Source organism: Quercus lobata, chromosome 2, assembly GCF_001633185.2.
Source record: "Quercus lobata isolate SW786 chromosome 2, ValleyOak3.0 Primary Assembly, whole genome shotgun sequence".
Lineage (NCBI taxonomy): Eukaryota > Viridiplantae > Streptophyta > Magnoliopsida > Fagales > Fagaceae > Quercus > Quercus lobata.
Genome location: NC_044905.1, coordinates 33,895,883 through 33,917,111, shown reverse-complemented (window position 1 = coordinate 33,917,111; position 21,229 = coordinate 33,895,883). Strand labels below are relative to the sequence as shown.

Below are 21,229 nucleotides of genomic sequence, written 5' to 3'. Positions count from 1 at the left end.
TGCAATGGGTATATGCCGGTTCCTTTGTAATAGTCTCAAACTCAAATGAAATGGGAATTTTTTTTGTTTTTAAGAAATGTTATATTTACAATATTTTCACATGATATCATAGATGGAAAGTTGTTATTAATTTTAATTTGAATTTATAATTTCAATTACTTTTTTACATACTCATAATAACTAATAACAACTTATTATTTAAGATTTGTTGTGAAAATATTATAGACATAACATTTCGCTTCTTTTAGTTTTTCTTGAAAATAAGTAACGTGTGGCTAACTAGCTACTACTAGACATACAACAAAGATGATAATAACTAGTCATGAATGCGTACATGGGAAAGAGATAGGATTTCAATAATTTATAATTGACGAGAATGCACAATGGGATTGCTAACTGAATTATATTTTACTAAATAAGATGACAATCGCAAAATTACACCTCAGATTGGCCCAAATATCAAGCCAAACTGGACATTTGTCCCTTTTGCCCAAAACTAGTAAAATGCTCATGTTCTGGAACTATTTAATCATATGTCCCTATTTTAAAATCAATTTTCCAAAAATCGAGTTTCAATGAAAAACTCGATTTTTAGAAAATCGAATTATAAGCAAAAAACTTTATAAAAAAAAATTATATGTAATTCAAGTTTCATGTAACATTTTACAAGTAACTCGATTTTCATTAAATCGAATTTTAAAATAAAAATATTTTACTAAATAGTTTCAAAACAGAACATTATACTACTTATTTTGGACGAAAGAAATAAATACCCCTTTTTGCCCAAATATCGTACAAACCTGAATGACAACAAAATTTCTTACAAATAACAACTCATAGTGGGAAGGAAAGACAAGGATTTGAAAGAAAAAAAAAACGATACAATACAAAAGCAGATTATGATAGTAGGTAACTGCCAATTAGATTGTACTCTTTTGGGAACATTCACGGCATTCCCACGTGTAGAGGGGCCCACCCATTATCTCCCATTTAATGTTTGAGATCATAATCTCTTATTTTAGCCATGCCACTATAATCATGCATTCCGTACTACGAGAATACTCGCCCAAGACATTCTATTAAATCATATCTTCATAATACTTTTATAATATTTTTAAGTGTTAAGTTATTAATTGTTATTCTTGGAAGAAAAAATAATAATCTTAGTATTAGGTTCAAATTTAAACTAATAATATTTAACTACTTATAATTTATTATAAAAATATTGTAAACATAACACTTTTTTAACTTCTCATAAAAAATAAAAATAAAAATAAAAAAACCATTCTAACTTTCCCCGAAAAAAAAACACCTTTCTAACTTAAAACACAATTAAAATAAATGAGTGTATATGAAGTGTGTGACAGTAAGTGTGAAATAAGATTTTTTCAATGTATTAACATTATCCTGAAAGAATATGCTAGTGCCTCAAGTTGAAAGGTCAATTAAAATAAAACTACTATTTTACTCAACTGCTACAATGGCATAAAATAATTGAAACATAATGGTGACCAATTATACCACCACTAGTCATGAGTCATGACAAGTATCTTGGCTTATCGACAGAGACAAAGCTAGGGGGGGCCGCCCGCCTGACTTTTTAAAAATTTTATTAACAGTGCCTATATATTCCTAAATTTTCTGCAATCAGTCTAATGTACCAAAAACGTTTTGTAATTGAATTGATATCTTTCTATTTATAAAGTGTTTGGGAGTCTAGGAGAAAATGATTCGAGCTATAAGGTTAGCTGCATGTTATAATTATCTCAAAAAAAAAAAAAATTCAATGTCCCAAAAAGGAAAAAATAATAACAAAAAAGACAAACAAATTCTTTGTCACCATTACGAGCTATCACAAATATCATCAACATGCAAAGGTGTAAAAATAATCATACTCACCAATTACACACTGCCAAATAAATTGAAATAGTGTTGGGCCCTAAGTCAATAAATTTAATAGGCGTTTTTCTTTATTTATATATCAATTAAATAAGTTTATTAAATATTAAGGATCTCAAGTTTAGTTTGATGAATTAAACAAATAAATTGAAGAATTAAAGAAATAATGTTGACTTTTTGTTAGATACGGCAATGCATTGTTATAAATTTTGATTTTGGTGTTAAGATAGAGATAGAGATATTGTTTGGTGCGGTTAATGTTGACAATCAAGCATGTAAGATATCAGTTTACAAAAATTAAAGCCTCAAAACATTTTTCCCCCAAAGAGTGTGGTTTTCAATTGGGTTGAGCTTTTATTAGTCTATTGTTTCGAAGACCCTTTTGGAAGTGAAAATAAATAGTGTGCAACCTTTTTTCCAAAAAAAAAAAAAAAAATTAATCACTTATTAATTATCATATAATTTCGAAAAAAAATGCTAAAAAAATGTACTATAAAGTTTACTACATAAAGTATAGAAATTGATGTAACAATGAATGTGATTTTTTGACAATAAAATAAAATGAATGTTTGAAATTTTTTTTTTTTTTTTTGGTAATTGATGACACATCACTTTGAGTTTTATACAATAAAATTTGGATTTTACCCCTTAAAATTTAGGGGTATTTGAATTTTATACCTCAAATTCTAATACTTTAGGTTGTAAAATTCAAATACCCCTAAAGTGTATAGAGTAAAATTCAAACACTCCTAAAATTTATAAGAAAAAATCCAAATTCTGAAACTTTATAATGTAAAATCTAAACATTCACCATCCTCAAACTTTAAGATTGTAGTTTACTATTTAGCCTCTTTTTATTTTTTATACAATGGAATGGGCCTTTTTATAGAGGGGTAAAACCATTGAAAAATGTTGGGCACCACTATAACATTGCCCAACAATCTCAAATCATAAGCAACCCTACCGGCCCTATTAAATTTCAGGTGGCCCAACGTTATCAAAATTTATCACAACTTGCATCATTGCATGAAAGTATGAAACACGTGGAACGAGAGTTTTCGCTTCCTATGGTCTATATTACTTCAAAATTGATTGCAGAGTTGTTAATTCGGTTCTGATTAGATCGGAATAAGCGAAATATTTCATACCAATTATAAGATTGGTAGTTTCTCAAAAAAAAAAGATCTATAAGATTGGTATACTGAATTCCCTCGTTCCACCTTGGTTAAAATTTCGAAGTATTTCAGCGCTTGTTCCAGCCGGTGTCTGCCAATTTTGTGAAGGGAAAAAAACATTGAGAGACTCTTGAAATCAAATACAGAATATTTAATATTCACTATAACAGAAAATGAAGAGATGTAAATTAAATGGTTGTTTGGAGTCTTTTAGCGGCCATGACATGCGTTGTGTTTTGATAAGTTAGCGGCTAGACCAGGGTTCCACCCGTTAGCCACAAAAAATAATTTTCTCATATGTAAATTAGGCTAAAACTTATGTGAAATTAGGCTAAAACTTAATACATACATTTTATCACACACAACTGTATATACACACACATTTTGCACCAAACACTTGACTTCAAGTCACGATTTCAGTGCAAAAATGTGTGTACAGTTGTGTGAGATAAGATGTGTGTAATAAACACTACTCATGAAATTAAGATAATGAAATATGTTTAGCGAGGCTTAACAAACATATTTATCAAGATTAAATGAATATAAATTTGTCAAATTCTAAACATATATTTATCAAGTTAATATATTTGACATTAAATTTATGCCAATAGATGCAGGAAGCGACATCATAAGATGTATATAAAAACCAAATTAACAAGGAAAAGAGTATTCTCATGTATAGGAAATTTAAACCATATGGCATGTACAAATAACTATGGAGAAATATGTTAGACCAAGAGTATTTGCCGATAATGTATCAAGTTGATATAAGCATCAAAGCCATGCCAATAATGGATCAAGTTGCATCATATGAAGATGTGCAGAGAAATATAAAGTGAATGAGGTATTAGAAACTTATCTTAGTTACAAGCAATTCGCACTTCTCTCTTGGCCTAGTAAATCATGGATTCATGAGGCATTTGCAATAGATCAAACTCCAAGAATTCATGCTACAAAGTGTGAAGCGGCAGCGACTATAATAGCTTTGCCAAAACAGCTTCCATAACTTAAGAAAGATAGATGTTAGCTCCAAGAAATAAGGAAAAGAGGAAGTAATGATTTGAAGGAGAAGGGACACTCCTATTTAGTGTAGTTAAAGAACTCAAAACATATTTTGTACACCTGCTGAATGTAAAAAAATGTCGCAGCAAATATTAGTGATTTACTGATTTAAGTGTTTCAAATACGTATCTCTTATAAATGTGTTGTGGTTTCTAGTCCGGAGCTGATATAATCTCCCTTTCTCATGTTATGGGTTCCTTTGCAGTTTATATTAATGTTGGGGTCACTCGAAAACATGCTGAATGATGGGAATATCAGTTGTGGCCATTGGGATTAACTTTCTCCTTTATTGAACAATGTTCCTCCTTAAAAAGGTGCTGTTGCAATAACATGGTAACATTGTCATTGTGTTTGATATACTATAAACCAAACAGTTTGTTGCAAGTCTCGTAAGTGATTTCAAAGTAATTTAGGTGAGGTAAATTTAAAAGTTAATTAAAAGAATTTTGAGACATTAAAAGGGAAAAAACTGAAAGCTAACTTATAATTGTGAAGGTAAACAAGATGAAAATCGCAAAATAACCAAAATATCATACAAGCTGACAACAAAATTTCTTACAGATAACAACAAACTAGTGCTACGAAGGTAAGATAAATAGAATAGCTACCAATACTGGGTGCTTTGCTTGCATCCAAAATAATGGAAAAAATGATTACAATGCGGACACTAAAACAGAATGCATTTATCAGTTTTGACGGGGACATAGCCAGTTGAAATAACTGAAGAATGTTGAGCTCACCACAAAGGCTAACTGCCTAAAAGATTATGCATTTGCTACAATCTTCCCATCCATCAATCACAAAATTTCATGCATCACATCCACAAGCAGCACTTGTGCAACATTGAGAACTTTACAGGGCATTGCCCCACCAGGCATTCAAGAAGTGTATTGCCCAACACAACATATAGAATCTAACTTCCAATAAAAAGCTGAGCACATATTTCACTCCGTTGCACTTTTGCGAATACTATGCTTTTCCTCTAACCTGTGATGAAACAGCTTAGCTATGGCTCTCCTCTCACAATCCTGCAATGCAAGGAACCAAAGAGACTTGTTATAAATAAATAAAAATTCCATAATCTTTTAGCATCACATTGATTTGCCCCCCAACAGCCAGTTTATATATAAATTCAATCTGCCATCACTATGGTTTCGATTCACTTTGACATGATAATATTCCTTAGAATTATTTACCTTGAACATATTAAGATAAAAAGGTTTGTCAGGATTCATCCTTCTCAACTTTTGGTGTGTATATGCAAAGCTCAGTTGATCACGAGGAGTGAACCGTTCAACTTCATTGAACCAAAGACAGGAGAACAAATTTGACATTGGAGTGTGTGCTCTAATGATGAAAGATCCTTCAGGTACATCTATAGACAGCACAGCACAAGGCAAATTATGTTATAAGTTGGAGGAGGAAGTTAATATAAAGTTTGGACAATGAAAATTTCTTATTGAACATACTGCTAGGGAGAAGTTTGTTTGGATTTGAGGCATTAAATCTTTTCAGCCCATCAGCCTGATAGAATGCAAATTGTTCATCGATGACACTATGGTTATACTTGTTCAGTTTCTTATTCTGTGCAACCTCTTCCCACACACAATGACGGTCATAGTGATTAGAAATCGCATATTCATGACCTTTTCTCCACAAGAAGTACTCCAAGATAAGAAGAGGGTCAAGTTGGAGACGTAATTTGCTATCCAGCCAGATTGAATACCTGAAAGTATTTTTAAAACAGAGGATTTAGATTTAGACACAAGAGCCATGACTTGGTTGCATGGAATAGCTACCTATCCAGCAAACAGACTATTCCAACAAGAAACAAATACTGTAAAATCAGTTCCCTAAAAATGTATTTTGACCATCAGCTCCATATGAACAGAAGCAGACAAATTTTTTAAATTTAATTTATAACAAATTAAAGTCAGAAACATGTTGACAGCACTGACAACTTCAAAGGAGTAACTAAGACAAGTAGCATGAACAATTTTTTCTTTTGGTTGCCAGGTCTTAGATAAAAATAAAATACATGACATCATTGTTTTATGCACAGAAGGAACTTAAAAACAGTCTATAATAAACATATAAATAAAAATTTTATTAAAAAAAATCTATATTTTCTTCTTAATTAGATTACCTTGGAAGGCTGCCCTAAGCTGACAACCCTTTTAACCAACTATATAATTACTGGTAATTCATGTCCGGTAGGCCTTATTTTTAAATTTCTAAAATCATTAAATAGGGAGGGCAGCTTAAAGTTATAAGCCAAAAACCTAGTGGAATGATGCACTCCTCCCCACCCACAACCCCCCCCCCCCCCCCCCCCTCCCCTTTCTCCCCAAAACACAAACCCCCAAAAAATAGATAAATAAATAAGTGGAGGAAAGAGGAAGGGAGCATTAACCAAGAGCACTCTAAAGCCCAGTCAGGGCATCATTAAAGATCTGGACCGAATACCCAGTTAAATGATGCTAGTCTCATGATACAAGTTCGACTACTACTACAATAAGTCTCATTTAATATTCAAATTAGCATATTGGAGACAATTTTGAGTGTAACCTAAGCCTTTTGTGCATTTAATTTATAAATAAAAGTTTATTCCCCAGCTAAAATTAAGACACGCTAATAACCATTAAATCCCACACAGGTAATTTTGTAAACAGAAAAAAATTGAAACCAAATTCTAAGATCCTTCACTAAAATATGATGGCTAGTGGAAATAAATTCTATTCATATGAACTAAGAATATATTTCAGTGCGTATGTGTGTGTGTCTATATATATATATATATATATATGAACACACCCAAATTAGTTCAGTTACACTGCTAGGGGCTACAGCGTTTTATTATTAACTGCATCGCAAGATGCACACTTGAGCAGTCTAACAAGTCTCGTTCTCACCTTGCAGAAGGAAAAAGCCGATGTGGCAATAATTTAGGTATTTTGCCCACTCTTCGCATATCAGAATAAGGTAGATTCTTCACCACCACAACCTTCCATAAGCCAATAAAACCCATTCTATCTGGCACTTGACCTTCTGAAGAAAGTGTGTTCAAAGTAACTTCATCCATGAACATAACAAAGCATACATTTTTCCTTGACAATCGAGTCACCTGTAATAAAGACAAAGTGAGATGCCATTGACAAGCTCAAACCACACTTTATAAAGATTCAGACCACAGATACAGAAGAGATTCAAGATAACATTGGTATTCAAAATGACCATACTAACTCAATCACTGTAACCTTACATAATTCCATTTCGTTATCATATCAAATATCCAGATTAATTCATAAAAGTGGAAAAAGAATTCTGCACCATTTGGTCTTAATTTGCGTCAATGTGAATTTCTAGTTTTTGTATTATTTGAGTTCCTGCTAACCCTGAGGTGCATATCATTATATAATGAGTATTAAAAGGGTAACACTAGACAATCCCTAAGTTTTTCCTCTTCCAAAAAACTGTTGCACCCAATGCACAAAGTTCCCACTTTTCCTAGGTTTGGGAGAGGTGATGATGAAGGAATGGTAGCATGGTGGCATCTATAGGCTCCCTAAGGCCTACGGCACATGAGATGATGAAGTTGCAGAGAACATGAGGTTTGGGTAAAAAGCAAACATTTTTTTGCTTTCTTATTTTTAATAACTGTGAAAGGCAAACATATGAATCTAAGAAGTCTACTTGATTTGGCGCTTTCCAGGGACCATATACAATTGATTTGAGGCCGACTAAGTTTATGTTCTCTAAGTTTGCAGGAGGTAGGTATAATTTTTCTCATATTAATATAGGCTTATGTCTCAAGAATTACAAAATTTTCTGAGGATGGACGGCACGTTTGGCCAATGTGCATGAATTTTGATTAAGATTTGTCACTAAGTTTTTATGTGCTGTTCAAAGTGCAATTGTTCCAAGAAGATTATATGAAAACTCAACAGGTCAAAAGAAACAAAAAATAATGGCATAGAGAAAGTATAGGAATAAGCATAAAACTCTAGAATAAATCCTTTACCGTTTTACCAGTTGGCGTCCTCAAGCGATCTGAATTTCCAAAAATGCAAGAACTTACAGCAATGTGGCATGTACTGATGTAATTTGCATCATCTTCTGCCAAGTCAAACCCTGTACTTGGGGATCCTTTGGGACCTTTAACAAAGCCACAATTTATTTTCTGATCACGTGCCAAAAATGAATTTTCCCTTTCTTCCAAACTCTGATGTCCAGCAAACCTGGGCTCCCATTGCTCTTGTCCATCAGGCTTCTCCTCTACTTCTGTGTACTGCAAGGTAAATCTTGCAAACTTTCGACTTTCTAAAGGCTCCACAAGCTGAGCAGTAGAGTTTACGAACTTCATCTCACAAGAGGAACCTGAAATATTTATATATAACATTTCAGTCAAGTAACAAGAACATTTCAAAGCTAGTGAACAACCAAAAACGTAAATTATTACCAAAATTTACACAACACATTTTGCCTTTAATATTTCAAGAACCTCCCAAGCACTTTTTTTTTTATATATAAGTACCTCCCAAGTCCCAAGCACATATTGTGGACCATGTTAGAGTTACTTGTTATTTTTTTATATTAGCATGTTATTTTACATTAGCATAAGGGTATTCTTAAAATCATGCCATAAATTGAAGTGAGAAGTGTGAAGAAAATTTTATTTTAAATTAGTTTTATTTAATTTTGAATGAAATTGTATTTTTATTGACCAATTAAATTTTCATTTCAGGTCTTATTAGTTAAATTGATTATTAGTATTTTTATTTAATTTCCCACACTAAGGGTATTTTTGTAATTTGATAATTAGGCTTTCCCAAGTAATTTAGAATTAGGTTTCCAAAGTCAATTAGAATTACAACTACAGTTTTGTCCTAGTAGTTTATACAAACACATTATTGTACTTCTATGGAGACAGTTTACACTTTACAGTATAATTGATTAATGAAAGTTTTTCTTGGAATTTTTCAAATGTTCTGATGCTAACTTCAACCAACCCCAAGTGCTAACTCCTAGATTTGTTCTTTATTACTTGGTGATGAGTCCAATCAAGCCTAGGTGCTTGACTCCTAGATTATCTATCCTTCATTTTTCTATTATTTAATTTTATTGTTTTTTTTTTTTTTTATAGGCAGTAAGAGTAATATTATTATGAAGAAAAAGAAAGAAGAATATAGGGTGTTCATGATGGTGAATAAAGAAAAGACAAAATAAAGCAAAGAAACATAGAAATCAAGAGACTATTCTAGGAGAAGAAAGGAACTCTATGATAGAAGAACAATCCAAGAGGCCCCAACACTGAGACCAATCAAAGAGAGTCTATTGGCACAAATCTTGCAACTAAACCAACGATTTCTCAGTATCCTCAAAGGAGTTATGATTCTATTCCGTTCAAATGATCCACATCAAACTGTCTGGGACCAAATTCCAGATATTTGAATTATGTTTCCCAACCCATTGCCACCAACAAAATAATAAACTCACTACAGAGACCAAATTCTTTAATCATATTGTTGCATCTTATTGATGAAGAAACAAACTATCACTACCTTTATCCATTCAAATGACCAGTTAGGCAACTAATATTCTCATGAAGTCATTTGCTCCCGCCTTTTTTCAACAATCGTCTTTCAAGCTAGGCATGTTTGATTTGTATGCTCCAACTTAACAAGGAGTGTTAGAATTACTTGTTACTTTTTTTCTTATTTTGATAAGTTCTTGTCACTTTTTTTTAAATTAGCATGAGGAGAAACATTGTAATACCTATTGAGTGGAGAAGAAGCACTCTAATACCAATTTACAAGAAAAAGGGGCATATTCAAAACTGTACAAGTTACTATGGAATTAAGATTTTGAGCCACACTATGAAAATTTAAGTGAGGGTGATTAAAAATGGGTTAAGACTTGAAACAACAATATCGAAGAATCATTTTGGTTTTGTGTCAAGGCAATCTAACATGGAAGCTACTTTCTTACTTAGACATCAAATGAAAAATATAGACAAGCCCGTAAAGATCTCCATATGGTTTTTATTGACCTAGAGAAAGCATATGATAAGGTACCTAGAGAGGATATGTGGTGAGTTTTAGACATTATTATGTCCATTAAGGTTATTAACCTACAATACATCATAATGCTGCCAAGCAACAATCTCAGGCAGGTTAGACTTGTTTGCACCCAACAAAGCATCACAAGCAAGCCAGATTTTGGTCCAAAGAACCTTAAATCTTAGTCAAATTACATAATCCACCCTATAGTTTGGGGCAATTTCAAATTAAACCCAAAATTTAAAATTTTTTTTTATTGAAACCATCAACTTTATCCATTGTTTCAATTTGTTCCCCCAATTAATCACTATTAACTAAAAGTAACATAAATTGTGACTAGAACATACCTAAACAAAAAAAAATCCTTCCATGAAAATCACAAAAAATAAAAACCTTACAAAATGAAGTTTAATGAGGATGCTATCGTTTTGTGAGCTTTTTTGCATTAAAATACCACTTGGTATTTATATGATGGATTTTTTAGTGCTCAGATAAGTCTAAAGTGCAATTTACTAGATTTTTCATTACTTTTAAATGACAACTCTTTGAGGGGTGAATTAAAAAAAATTTAAAATTTTTACAGTTTTAATGGAAACTTTTTTAAAACTAGGGTTAATTTGAAACCATCCCCAAATTATAAAGGGAATTATGTAATTTCCTCAAAATATATATGCCTATGTCATTATCTAAACCTTAGCCATATGCATAAGAGATTGAAGAAAAAGATTTAACTGCTCGCCTATAAGTGCAAGTGGATTAGGTATCAAAAATTTGAGTATTTCAACCATGTATTGTCAAGGAAATGATTATCGAGGTTGTTATAATAATGGTTAAGTGATTATATTCACAATTTCCCTTTTTTTTTAATAATTATATTCACAATATCCTATCAGATTAAGCTTTTTTAGCAATAAGTTACCATAATACTAGAGTAGGCGATCTTAAGTAGGAACCCTATCTCTACTCTACCTCCCATTAACAGTTAAATATTGTCAGGACCTACTTTTTAAGGAGTCTTGGCTCACACTTGAGGGGAGTATTATAATAATAGTTAAGTGATTAAATTCACCATTTCTTATCAACTCAAGCTTTTAGGATAAATGATAGTTTATTAGAGGTTTATTTAAAAAGATGACCACTAGTCCACTAGTGGAAATGCTTATTAGTAGTGAAATATGGGGAAGTAGGGAGAGAGTTGGTCTATGAATTCACCTCATGGTACATATGGAGTGGACATCTTGAAGGCGATTAGAGTTGGATGCAATCTTTTCTAGATATATTAGTTATATCATCGGGAATGGTAGAAGACTTAGTTTTTGGCAAGAAGAAGAGAACATTGATCATTTTCTTTTGCATTATACAATACTAAGGCAGTTGAAAAAATTCATATTTGTGGCTTTTGGTGTGAAATGGGTGATGCCTAGAGTAGTGAGGAGTTCTCAAATGTTATTGTCAGACATCTTTCTTTTAAGAATAGGGTATGGATGATAGCTCCATTGTGTTTGACGTAGCATATATAAAGGGAGAGGAATAGAACTTTAGAAGGGTTCGGGCTGAATATTGAGAGGTTAAAATTGTTTTCACAGAAAGTATTGGATGTCCTTTGGATGAGAGTCAACCCTAGAATATGTGTGATTTTATAGAATATTTCTGTCAAGAAGAGTATTGTATTACAAAAATTGCTGAAGATGCATCTTTCATACGTATTTTCATCAAGAATCACTCCATGATATTGGCGATGTTTAATGAATTTTTCCCTTTGTAATTACTTCTTGTTGCTGAAACATGATTTGCTTCAACGTTGGTCATGCTTAAGAGATTTCACTCATAAGAAGAAGCCTTCAAAACATGGTCATTTGTGAGCAATGGTCGGCTTATAGAGAAGATGACGTTGGAAAAGCGGCAACTGTGAGAGAATTGGTTTCAAATGAATTGTGGTGGGACAAGGTTGACTATATTCTTCGATTCATGTGACCTATTTATGGCTTGCTTTGTACAGCTAACACAGATAAGCCTATTCTTCATAAGGTGTATGATATGTGGGATGCAATGATAAAAAAGGTGAAGGCAGAAATATACCAATTTGAAGGCAAGCACCAAGAGGAGATTGTGCCATTTTATACTATGATAAATGATATACTCATCGCTCAATGGACCAAAAATTGCGCACCACTTCATTGCCTTGCTCACTCCATGAATCCTAAGTAAGTTTTCTTCCTTTTGAAATAAATGAACTCATTATTAATATTGTAACATATTTATTTAATATTAACTAGGTACTATACTAATCAATGGATTAGTGGGGCAAAAGATCGTGTCCCTCCACATCAGGATAAAGAAATTTTTGAGGAGATAAACAAGAGTGTTTAAGAAGATTCTTTCCAAATATTGAAGATGGAAGGTGCATATAGAGTTTGGTTTATTTTTAAGGACATGTGAGCTCTGATAGTGATTGCATGTAGGAAAGGTGGAACTTAGATGCATTGCTTTGGTGGAATGTCCATGGGTTCTCGTTACCAATGCTTCAAGTTTTAGCTGTAAAGTTTGCTGGACAACCTTGTTCACCATCATGTGCTTAGAGGAATTGGAGTACATACAACTTTTTTCATTCAATGAAGAGGAACAAAATTGCTCCTAAACGTGCTGAAGATTTAGTATTTGTTCATACTAATCTTTGACTTCTTTCAAGGAAGAGGAAAGATTATGATAAAGGAAAATCTTAGAAGTGGGACATTGGAGGTGATTCGTGAGGTTATTCATGGGATGAGCCATTTGGAGGAGTTGGATTGCTTGGGATGGCAAATCTTTCATTAGATGAGCCGGAGCTAGAGAGTGCTATTTTTTATTTTTTTGATAAGTAAAAGTTTATTGATCTCAAAAAATGGAACACCCTAGTACACAGGGAGTGTACAAGGGTTCAAACAATCAAGAACAGAGAGTGCTATTTTTTATAATGGTAGTAGTAGTATTTGTGATGACAATACTGAAGATGATGATGCTGTCTTTGTGGGATCATCTTGAAGACTTGTCTTCTATTTTTGGTTTTTAGTTTGATGCTGAATGTTGTTTATAAAAACTCTTTTGTTGGGTGTATAGTTTATTTGAACTCGTTGTTCGTACTTTAAAAATTATTTTATTGCCTTTAAATTAATTTTAGATATCTAAACATTTCATTGTTGTTACTTATTTTTTAAATCCAAAATAAACATAAATTATGTCCAAATATAAAATATATATACCTAAAAATAAATATATATTAATTAATTAATTGTCATATTCTAGACGTGCCATATCCTAGTTTTTCAAGAAATGCCATGTCGTTGTACTATGTATCATGTCCGTATCCATGCTACATAGCTCTTTATACCCTTAGAGCATTTCTATCTATTTTAGCATAGGGACCTACTTTTTCTATTTTACACAAATTACTTTTCAAAACACCCATATTAATTTATCTATTTTACACTCCATTTCATTAAAATAGTATTTCTTTATCAATTTTTTATAATACTCTCAAATAATCTCTCAGCTTTACCAAATTTGTAAACCACAAATCATAGCAAACTACCCACCAAAATCACAGTCTCTATCTTCCTTAACCCGAACGCCTCACCAAAATCACAACAAACTACCCAGCAAACTCTCTTTGAAGCTTTTGATCTTGTCTTAAGGCTAGTGGGGTTGGTGTGATTTTTTCTTTCTTTCAGATAATCAAGCAAAATGGTTATTACTGATGACAACAATCCAACTTTGATCAAACCCCCAAATTTTGAAGGTAAACTCATTTGATTATTTGCTACAAAGCCTCATTTTTTATGATTTAACAATATCTGACATGGGTTTTTCTTTTTTGAATGATAAAGATGAGGAGGTTAGAGATGGATAATAAAAAGATTTACCTCATGAACCTCTTGATTCTTTCTTATATACGTTTAAGCAATGCTTTAGATATGTCAAATTATAGATGGGGCAATTGAATTCATAAACTTTACAGGTTGATTGATGGTTATATTTGTTCTCTCTGTAGAATATATACTATTTTTTCATATTTCTGTTCAGAGGAAACTTGACGTGTTGTTTCAATGGGGGCATGTCAGTGAGGAGGTGAAGGTGACCAACTATTGGGAGGCCCGGTGGTGATGGTGGTTTCAGTGACTGACTATACTGACCTGCTTGCTGCTTTGCCATTTTTGTAAGCAAATGAGTAAGAAGAAGAAAGAGGAAGAAGAGAGTGAGGGGGGAGAGAGAAACCATCAGGTGGAGTAAACAAATATTAAAATATAGAAATACACAGCTACAGTAACTGTGTATACTTACACAGTTACTGCAGCTCATTTCTATATTTACACAACAATAGACAACCCAATGTGGATCAATTTTTGGAAAATGTGTGTAAATTTTACATTTTTTCTATTATGCACCCACTGATGTGGGTGCTCTTAGCTGCCTAGATATTAATGTTTTACAGCTAGTATACTCCGTTTTATCCCCTTTGTACTTGTAATCTTTAGTTTTAATACTGGCTTTGTTATAAAATAAAAAATAAAACAACAACAACAACAATGGCAACAAATCCTTAGTCCCAAATTTTTGGGGTCAGCTATGGATCCTCAACAAATTCGTTAAGGTCTATCACATGTATTCTTCTCCTGTATTCTTTTCATCCATTCTTTTCTTTTGTGGGTCTTCTCATCCATTCTATTCTATCTAAAGCCATACTCTATATTACTTCCCTATTTAGCATGTCCTTTTTTATTACTTCTACTATCTTTTTTATTTTTTATTTTTATTATGACCAACTATGTTGTATAGTATAGAATGTTGAACAGTTAAAAAGTAATACATCCATAAAATGAGTGTAACTGAAATGAGAATGTCAAAATAAATAAGTGGAAAATAATAAAATAATAGCTCCTGTAATGGAATAGTTATTCATGTGTAATAACAATTCGGTCATTTGGTTGCATATTTATTACATGGATTAATTATTACATTGGAATAACTATTCTTTAAATCGAAGAATAGCTATTCCTCTTTAAAATAGATGTAATAGTTATTCCTTAGTGCATATAATAGGTTTTAAAATTAATATATTTCCAAAAATATAAAGTTTCCTTATACATCATCTTTTACAAGTTTTCCATATATAATAACCAAACTTATGGATGGTAATAGTTATTTCATTACAATGTCTTCCATTCCTAATAATAAAGATTATTATTCCTAATGCAATCAACATTCAGTGTACCAAACGTACCCATAATGGAATAACTAAACATATTCATAAATTTGGTTGTGATTTGTAACATTAGAATAAAACTTAAGATGTATTTTAGGAAATATCTTACTCATACAATTAGAGAAATGAATTATTTTTTGATGATTTTTATTTTCATAATTGTTATGTGTATATGGAAATTTTTTTTTATTTGGAAATATATTCATCTTAGAAATTATTACTCCTACTAATAAATAGCTATTACAACCCATTTAAAGTATAGCTATTCATAAAAATGACTATTCCCTCTAATAAAAACATAACCAAAAATATAACCAAACTACTAAATAGTTTAACCATAGAAATCACTATTACATTACTATGCCTATTACAGTTTACCAAACATGCCCTAAATGTTTTTGTTGGAAACACAAATAGGTGCCAACCAATTGAACTACAAGGCTCTTGATAGAGTGAATGAACCATCAAAGTTATTATTTCCAGAATCTTTTCAGCTAGCTGAAAATAAATTTGCTAGTGTCTAACCTATGGAGATATTAGGTGGTGTAGTAAATTGGAACCCAAATTAGTGAGAGCCCAGTTCAATATTAGGAGTTGGAATCCGTTAACAACTTATTTGATATGCTGTATTTAGTTTGGATACAGATTGGGACAAATAATAAGTGTTACATAAAATGGTATTGTCACAATTCCTTAGTTCTATAAGGTGTCAGGAGGGGCTTCTAGTTCAGATTTTCCTAGGAATGCTATTTGGAAAGTGAAGGCACCAACAAAGGTAGCGCTTTTTGTTTGGACTGCAACTCCAGGGAAAACTCTTACAATGGATTTCAAAGAGGAGAAAAAGGGAGAGGAATCCAACAGTTTTGATTCCATCTTCAGGTTAGAACAATGGGGTACATCCAATACATCAAACCCAGCCAGGAAACTACACATGCCACCTCAGCACCAGCTGCTGGCACTGCATTTGACCATAGGAGGATTCACAGCAGGGAGGATAAAGAGAAGGTTCAAAAAAAGGCCATCGGGTTCATTCACTAGATGTTATGTACAAGAAGTGGTAAAAATAGCTTTAGGTGTCATGATTTATACAATTGGATTAGGACTGGATCTCTCTAATTATATTTGGAATTGAAGTCTGAAGAAGAGTATCCAAAACCAAGTATCAGCTATCAGTTACAAGCGCAGTTGGTGTCATAGGTATCCTATTCATCATCAATGTCATTTGTTTGCAAGAAGATTCCAAAAAAAATGTAAGCTTAAAATGAGAAGAATTTACAGGTATAAAGTATCCTTTGGATTGAAATGTCTGCACCAACTAGCAGTTAGGTGTCAAAATGATCTCTTATTTTAAAACCACATGCAAGTTATAATTTTTGTTGGCACAAACTAATTAAATTTTCAGTGAGTCAAAAAAAGAAATATTAACATGTACCCAGACAATTTTCATAAGAAAAAACAGAAATTTTACCAGAGAACTTGCGGTGCTTTGGTTTTCTTTTTGAACCTGAACGTGTCCTGGTAGATTGCTTTTCAACGAAATTAACATGTCTGGAATTTGTCTTGGATTTATCAATATTTCGGGAGTTTAAAGAAGAATCCTCATGTGGATTGGTAAAGGTTTCATCCAAATCCTCAGCCACATTCTGATGCTTCCTTCCAGCACTAAGAAAATCAGAGGACTCCCTAGAGTCTCCACTGTCTTCATTGTGTGAATTTACTACATCTAAATAGTCCCCTTTCCCATGTCCAGTGTCATCATCCGTTTGAGCATCATGAAAATCAAAACCGTCATCATACTCATCAAAAGCTTCAGCTACATCATCCTGCTTTCCCAAATCCTCAGGATCAAATAGCTGATTATTATTTTCATTTTCCGTAGACAATTTCCCCACATTCTCCAAAGAGGCCTCATATTGTGCTTCATAAATTTTCAACTCATTACGCCCAGCTTCATTGTACAATCCAATGCCTCTCCGATCTGAACCCTTGACAGAATCATCAATAGAAGACTTCTTGTTGCTATTCTTCATTCTCATCAGATCATCACCCTTATGAGTTTCATCATTTGAGTCCATGCTAGAATGCTCCACCACATCTTCATTATAATCTTCATCCCTTCTTCTATCATCTCTATCCCAATACCTTGAATCTCGACCATGCCCACCTGAATCCTGGCCAAACTTGACTTCATTCCTCTGTGTCCGTGTCACATTTCTAAGAAAATCATCATTCTCAGCAAGATAACTATCTATTTCTGCACAAACACATACAGAGTCATAAAATGCTTAGATAAAACTCCAACTTCCATAATCAGAGTATAGAAAGGGATTATAGATCAAGCTGTCATAATATATTTTGAAATAAAAAGATTATACAATGATAAAAGGTTCTTGAGTATTGGGGCTCGGGAAAGCACGTTCATCACCCAAACATAAATGGAAAAATTACAAACAAATTAGGGTTTGACTACATCAAATTCCCTACCACTCCAATTGTTGGTTGAGAAGAAAATAGGGGTTTTTTTTTTCCCTTTTGACTGGTAAGTTACACACACACCCAATGGCTCTTGAACCCACGACCCCACCCTCCATCCCATTACTATAGGAAAAAGAAACATCAATTGAGCTATAACTCATTGGCGGTTGAAAAGAAAATAAGTTAAAGGATTTATGAATTATTTGATTATTATGCACTGAAATTAATAGACTCTTCAAAACTTGCTTCCATATAAAAAAGACAATAACTAAAAGATTTTTCCCACTGATACAATTTCTTCTTTCTGCTTTAGTTATTCAGTAGCAAAGGTGCTGGCAGCAACCAAATATACAGTAATGTTGGTGAATTCAGTAACCCCACCCTCTGTCCCATTGTTGTGAGAGAAGGCAGTACCATATTAGCTAGAGATTATTGGGCATTTACAGGTTTGGAAATGACAACAACAAGTGACCAGGGGTTAATGTCGGCAGCAACGGGTGATTGCAGAGGGATCTAGCTGTGACATTTATAATGTTAGTGATAACAGTGGTTGTGCTGGTGGCAGCGAGTTGGTTGTGATAATAAAAATGGTGATGGTAGCAACAATTACAATGGTAGTAATATTGTCTCGTGATGGCACCCGATATCTCTTCATTAATTAAATATTTTACCAAGCACAGTGTAGTTAATAGATGTAATGTGCTCATCAATTATCAAAATGATCAGAGATTAAGAACCATTTTGTATGCATTTGGATACAGCTTATTTTGCTAAAAACGGAAAACAACAAAAATAAGTAAATAAAATTACTGTTCACCAAAAAGTTACTGTTCATATGCCTGATTGCACTGTTCATGCTCCATGAACAGTGCAGCAGGCGCTGGACTAAAAAAAAAAAAAAAACGCCCAAAACGCGGACGCAGACGCACTACACAAACAAACTCGAATCTGCAAAATGTTCAAATCTTCAATCTTTTATAATTTTAAAATATACAAAATTCGTGATTGAATAGTAAATGACATCATGAAGAGAAAATGCGATCTAACGGCAAGATTAGCACAATTTTAACTTATACTATGAAGTCATTTTACAGCAACAGTAATTTAAACCTAAAGAACATGAACTGTGCTATAGAGAAAACGATTGAAATCAAAAATGCAAAATGAGGAGTGAAAGGGACCTTTGGTGTCTCTGGAAAGGTAGTAGTAGGCCAAGACGGTGAGGAGGAGAACGAGCGAGAGGATCAAAACGACGCCGCACACGGAGACGCGACGGCGGAACTTGTCGGAGCGACCGGAACGGCGAGCCCGAGACGGTTTATTGTGGTGGAGCGGCGTGGAGCGAACCCCGATGGAGACGTGATCGCCGGCGCCGCCGTTGGACGATGAAGGTGAATGGCCGCCACGTGGATTGGGGAACCTGTCCGCTCCTCCTCCTGATTGCCTGTACTGAGCCATTCATTCTAGCATTGTACTGTACTGTACTGATTCCAAAAGAGAGAGAAAGAGCGCGCCAGATTTTGTAATACTCTCTCGCTCTCTCTTTCCTTTATTTGGTTTTGGGGGGGGAAGAGTGAGTGTGAAGAAGTGATATATATATATATATATATATAGATCTTTTGTTTCCTCAATTGGAAATGGAGTTTACTGTTTTCTGTTTTCTAAAAGCAAAATATAAAAATTATTAATTAATTTTGAAGAAGAGGGAAAGGGCGGCGATGGAGGAGAGGAGATTTTGACGGTCCTGTCTTGTTTTTGTTTTTCATCCATGGTACCAACCATTCTAGGCAAGTAGACCAGCCATTCATTATTACAAACCTACCCTTTTACCCGACCCTGACCCGGATTTTAGTGATAACTAATCTCATTTAGATTACACCTCATTTATCATCGAAATTTTCTCAAAATTATCCAATTTTGTTTTTCTAACTGTTTGAACAGTGAGAAAAAGAGTAGAAGAGAGTAGATTTAATATAAAATTAATTTATTTTTATCCCACTTTACTTCACTCCCTCCTCAATCTAAAAAAAAAACCCATCACTTAAAGCATTTTAAAAATTCTACTATTTTTTTTCCTTATTTTTTGCTCTCTTCCCCAACTCTAGCTGCTATATATATACGGTTGGCAACATAAAAACCATGTTTACACGTATGATTATCATAATATATAATCATTATGAGATTTGTGTAGTCAAAATATGTTGTTGGAAGGAAGCAAACAATTTTGAGGTGTGTGGAACTTTCAAGCGGTTTTAAGTTTCCTTTGTATTTAAGTAGCAAATTGGACAATTTTTTGAAAGTCTTTGTAACACTTTAAAGTTTTTACTTTTTAGAAACCTCTCATAAAATTTCAAAAATTTACCATTTATTTTTAAACAAATAATTGGATCTCATCACATCATTAACAATTTACATATGTACTAAATTGGTGATAATTAACCTTTATCTAAACGTTGATGACATGGTAAAAAGATGGATGAATAGCATGTGGGTGGTGGGGTTTTCTTTGATTAAGAGAACCTTTGCCTAGAAGAGATGATGAAGGATTTGAGCACCAGGATTGAACTTTTTCTTTCTCACGATTCCTGTGAGCATAGATGGATCATCCTGTTACTTCTTGGCGATGCCCTAAAGGACAATCAAGAAAGCTCTGGAGCTTAAGTCAGCAAACAGTGTAGGAATTATGGATTTTTTTCAACTAAAAAAATGCATACAGTTCCCTTGAGGTTTAGTCTATATTTATGTTGGTATGGTGTTCTTGAATTTCTCTTATTCTAAAGTCCTTGGAAATCATTATTCTTGTGATTTGACCCACACCCAATCAAATTCCCTTGAGTCCACCAATCATCCACAAAAAGTGGTAGGAAATGTCATTAATTGAAATTATATTTTAGGCGTATCACTCCAACTAACTCTCATTTTAATCGTTATGCTACTTATGCAAGGATCATTTTATGTGGCTAACATGACTATCTCGTTGAATGTCATTAATTGAAATTATATTTTTGGCGTATCACTCCAATTAATTCTCTTTTTAATTGATATACTACTTATGCAATAATCATTTTATGTGGCTAACATGACTATCTTGTTGAATGTCCCAAACACTTTCCATTCAAACTTGGTTTTCATCCATTGATCTCAGTTCTTATCCCTCCATAGGATATTAGAAATTGTAAAGTTACCTAAGAAGTTTAGAATCCCAATGATATAAACGCTTTATATTTTTTCTTCATCTTCTTCTTTTGAATTATATGTCATCTTAATCTTCAACACAACTTTAATCAAAATAGTCTTATCAATATGTTAAAATGATAAAT

The 21,229-nt window shown here is 33.0% G+C and overlaps 1 protein-coding gene across 1 annotated transcript; it reads right to left on the bottom strand.

Annotated features, from left to right (window-relative positions):
- Nucleotides 1–4,641: 4,641 nt before the first annotated feature.
- LOC115975405 lies at nt 4,642–19,673 on the bottom strand. The gene is made up of 7 exons (XM_031096167.1): nt 19,091–19,673; nt 16,903–17,688; nt 8,158–8,513; nt 7,049–7,260; nt 5,606–5,862; nt 5,333–5,511; nt 4,642–5,164 (listed from the first exon to the last, which is right to left on the bottom strand). Exons 1-7 carry the CDS (start codon nt 19,365–19,367, stop codon nt 5,081–5,083), a joined length of 2,151 nt encoding a protein of 716 aa, XP_030952027.1. The 5' UTR covers nt 19,368–19,673; the 3' UTR covers nt 4,642–5,080.
- Between the last annotated feature and the right edge of the window lie 1,556 nt (nt 19,674–21,229).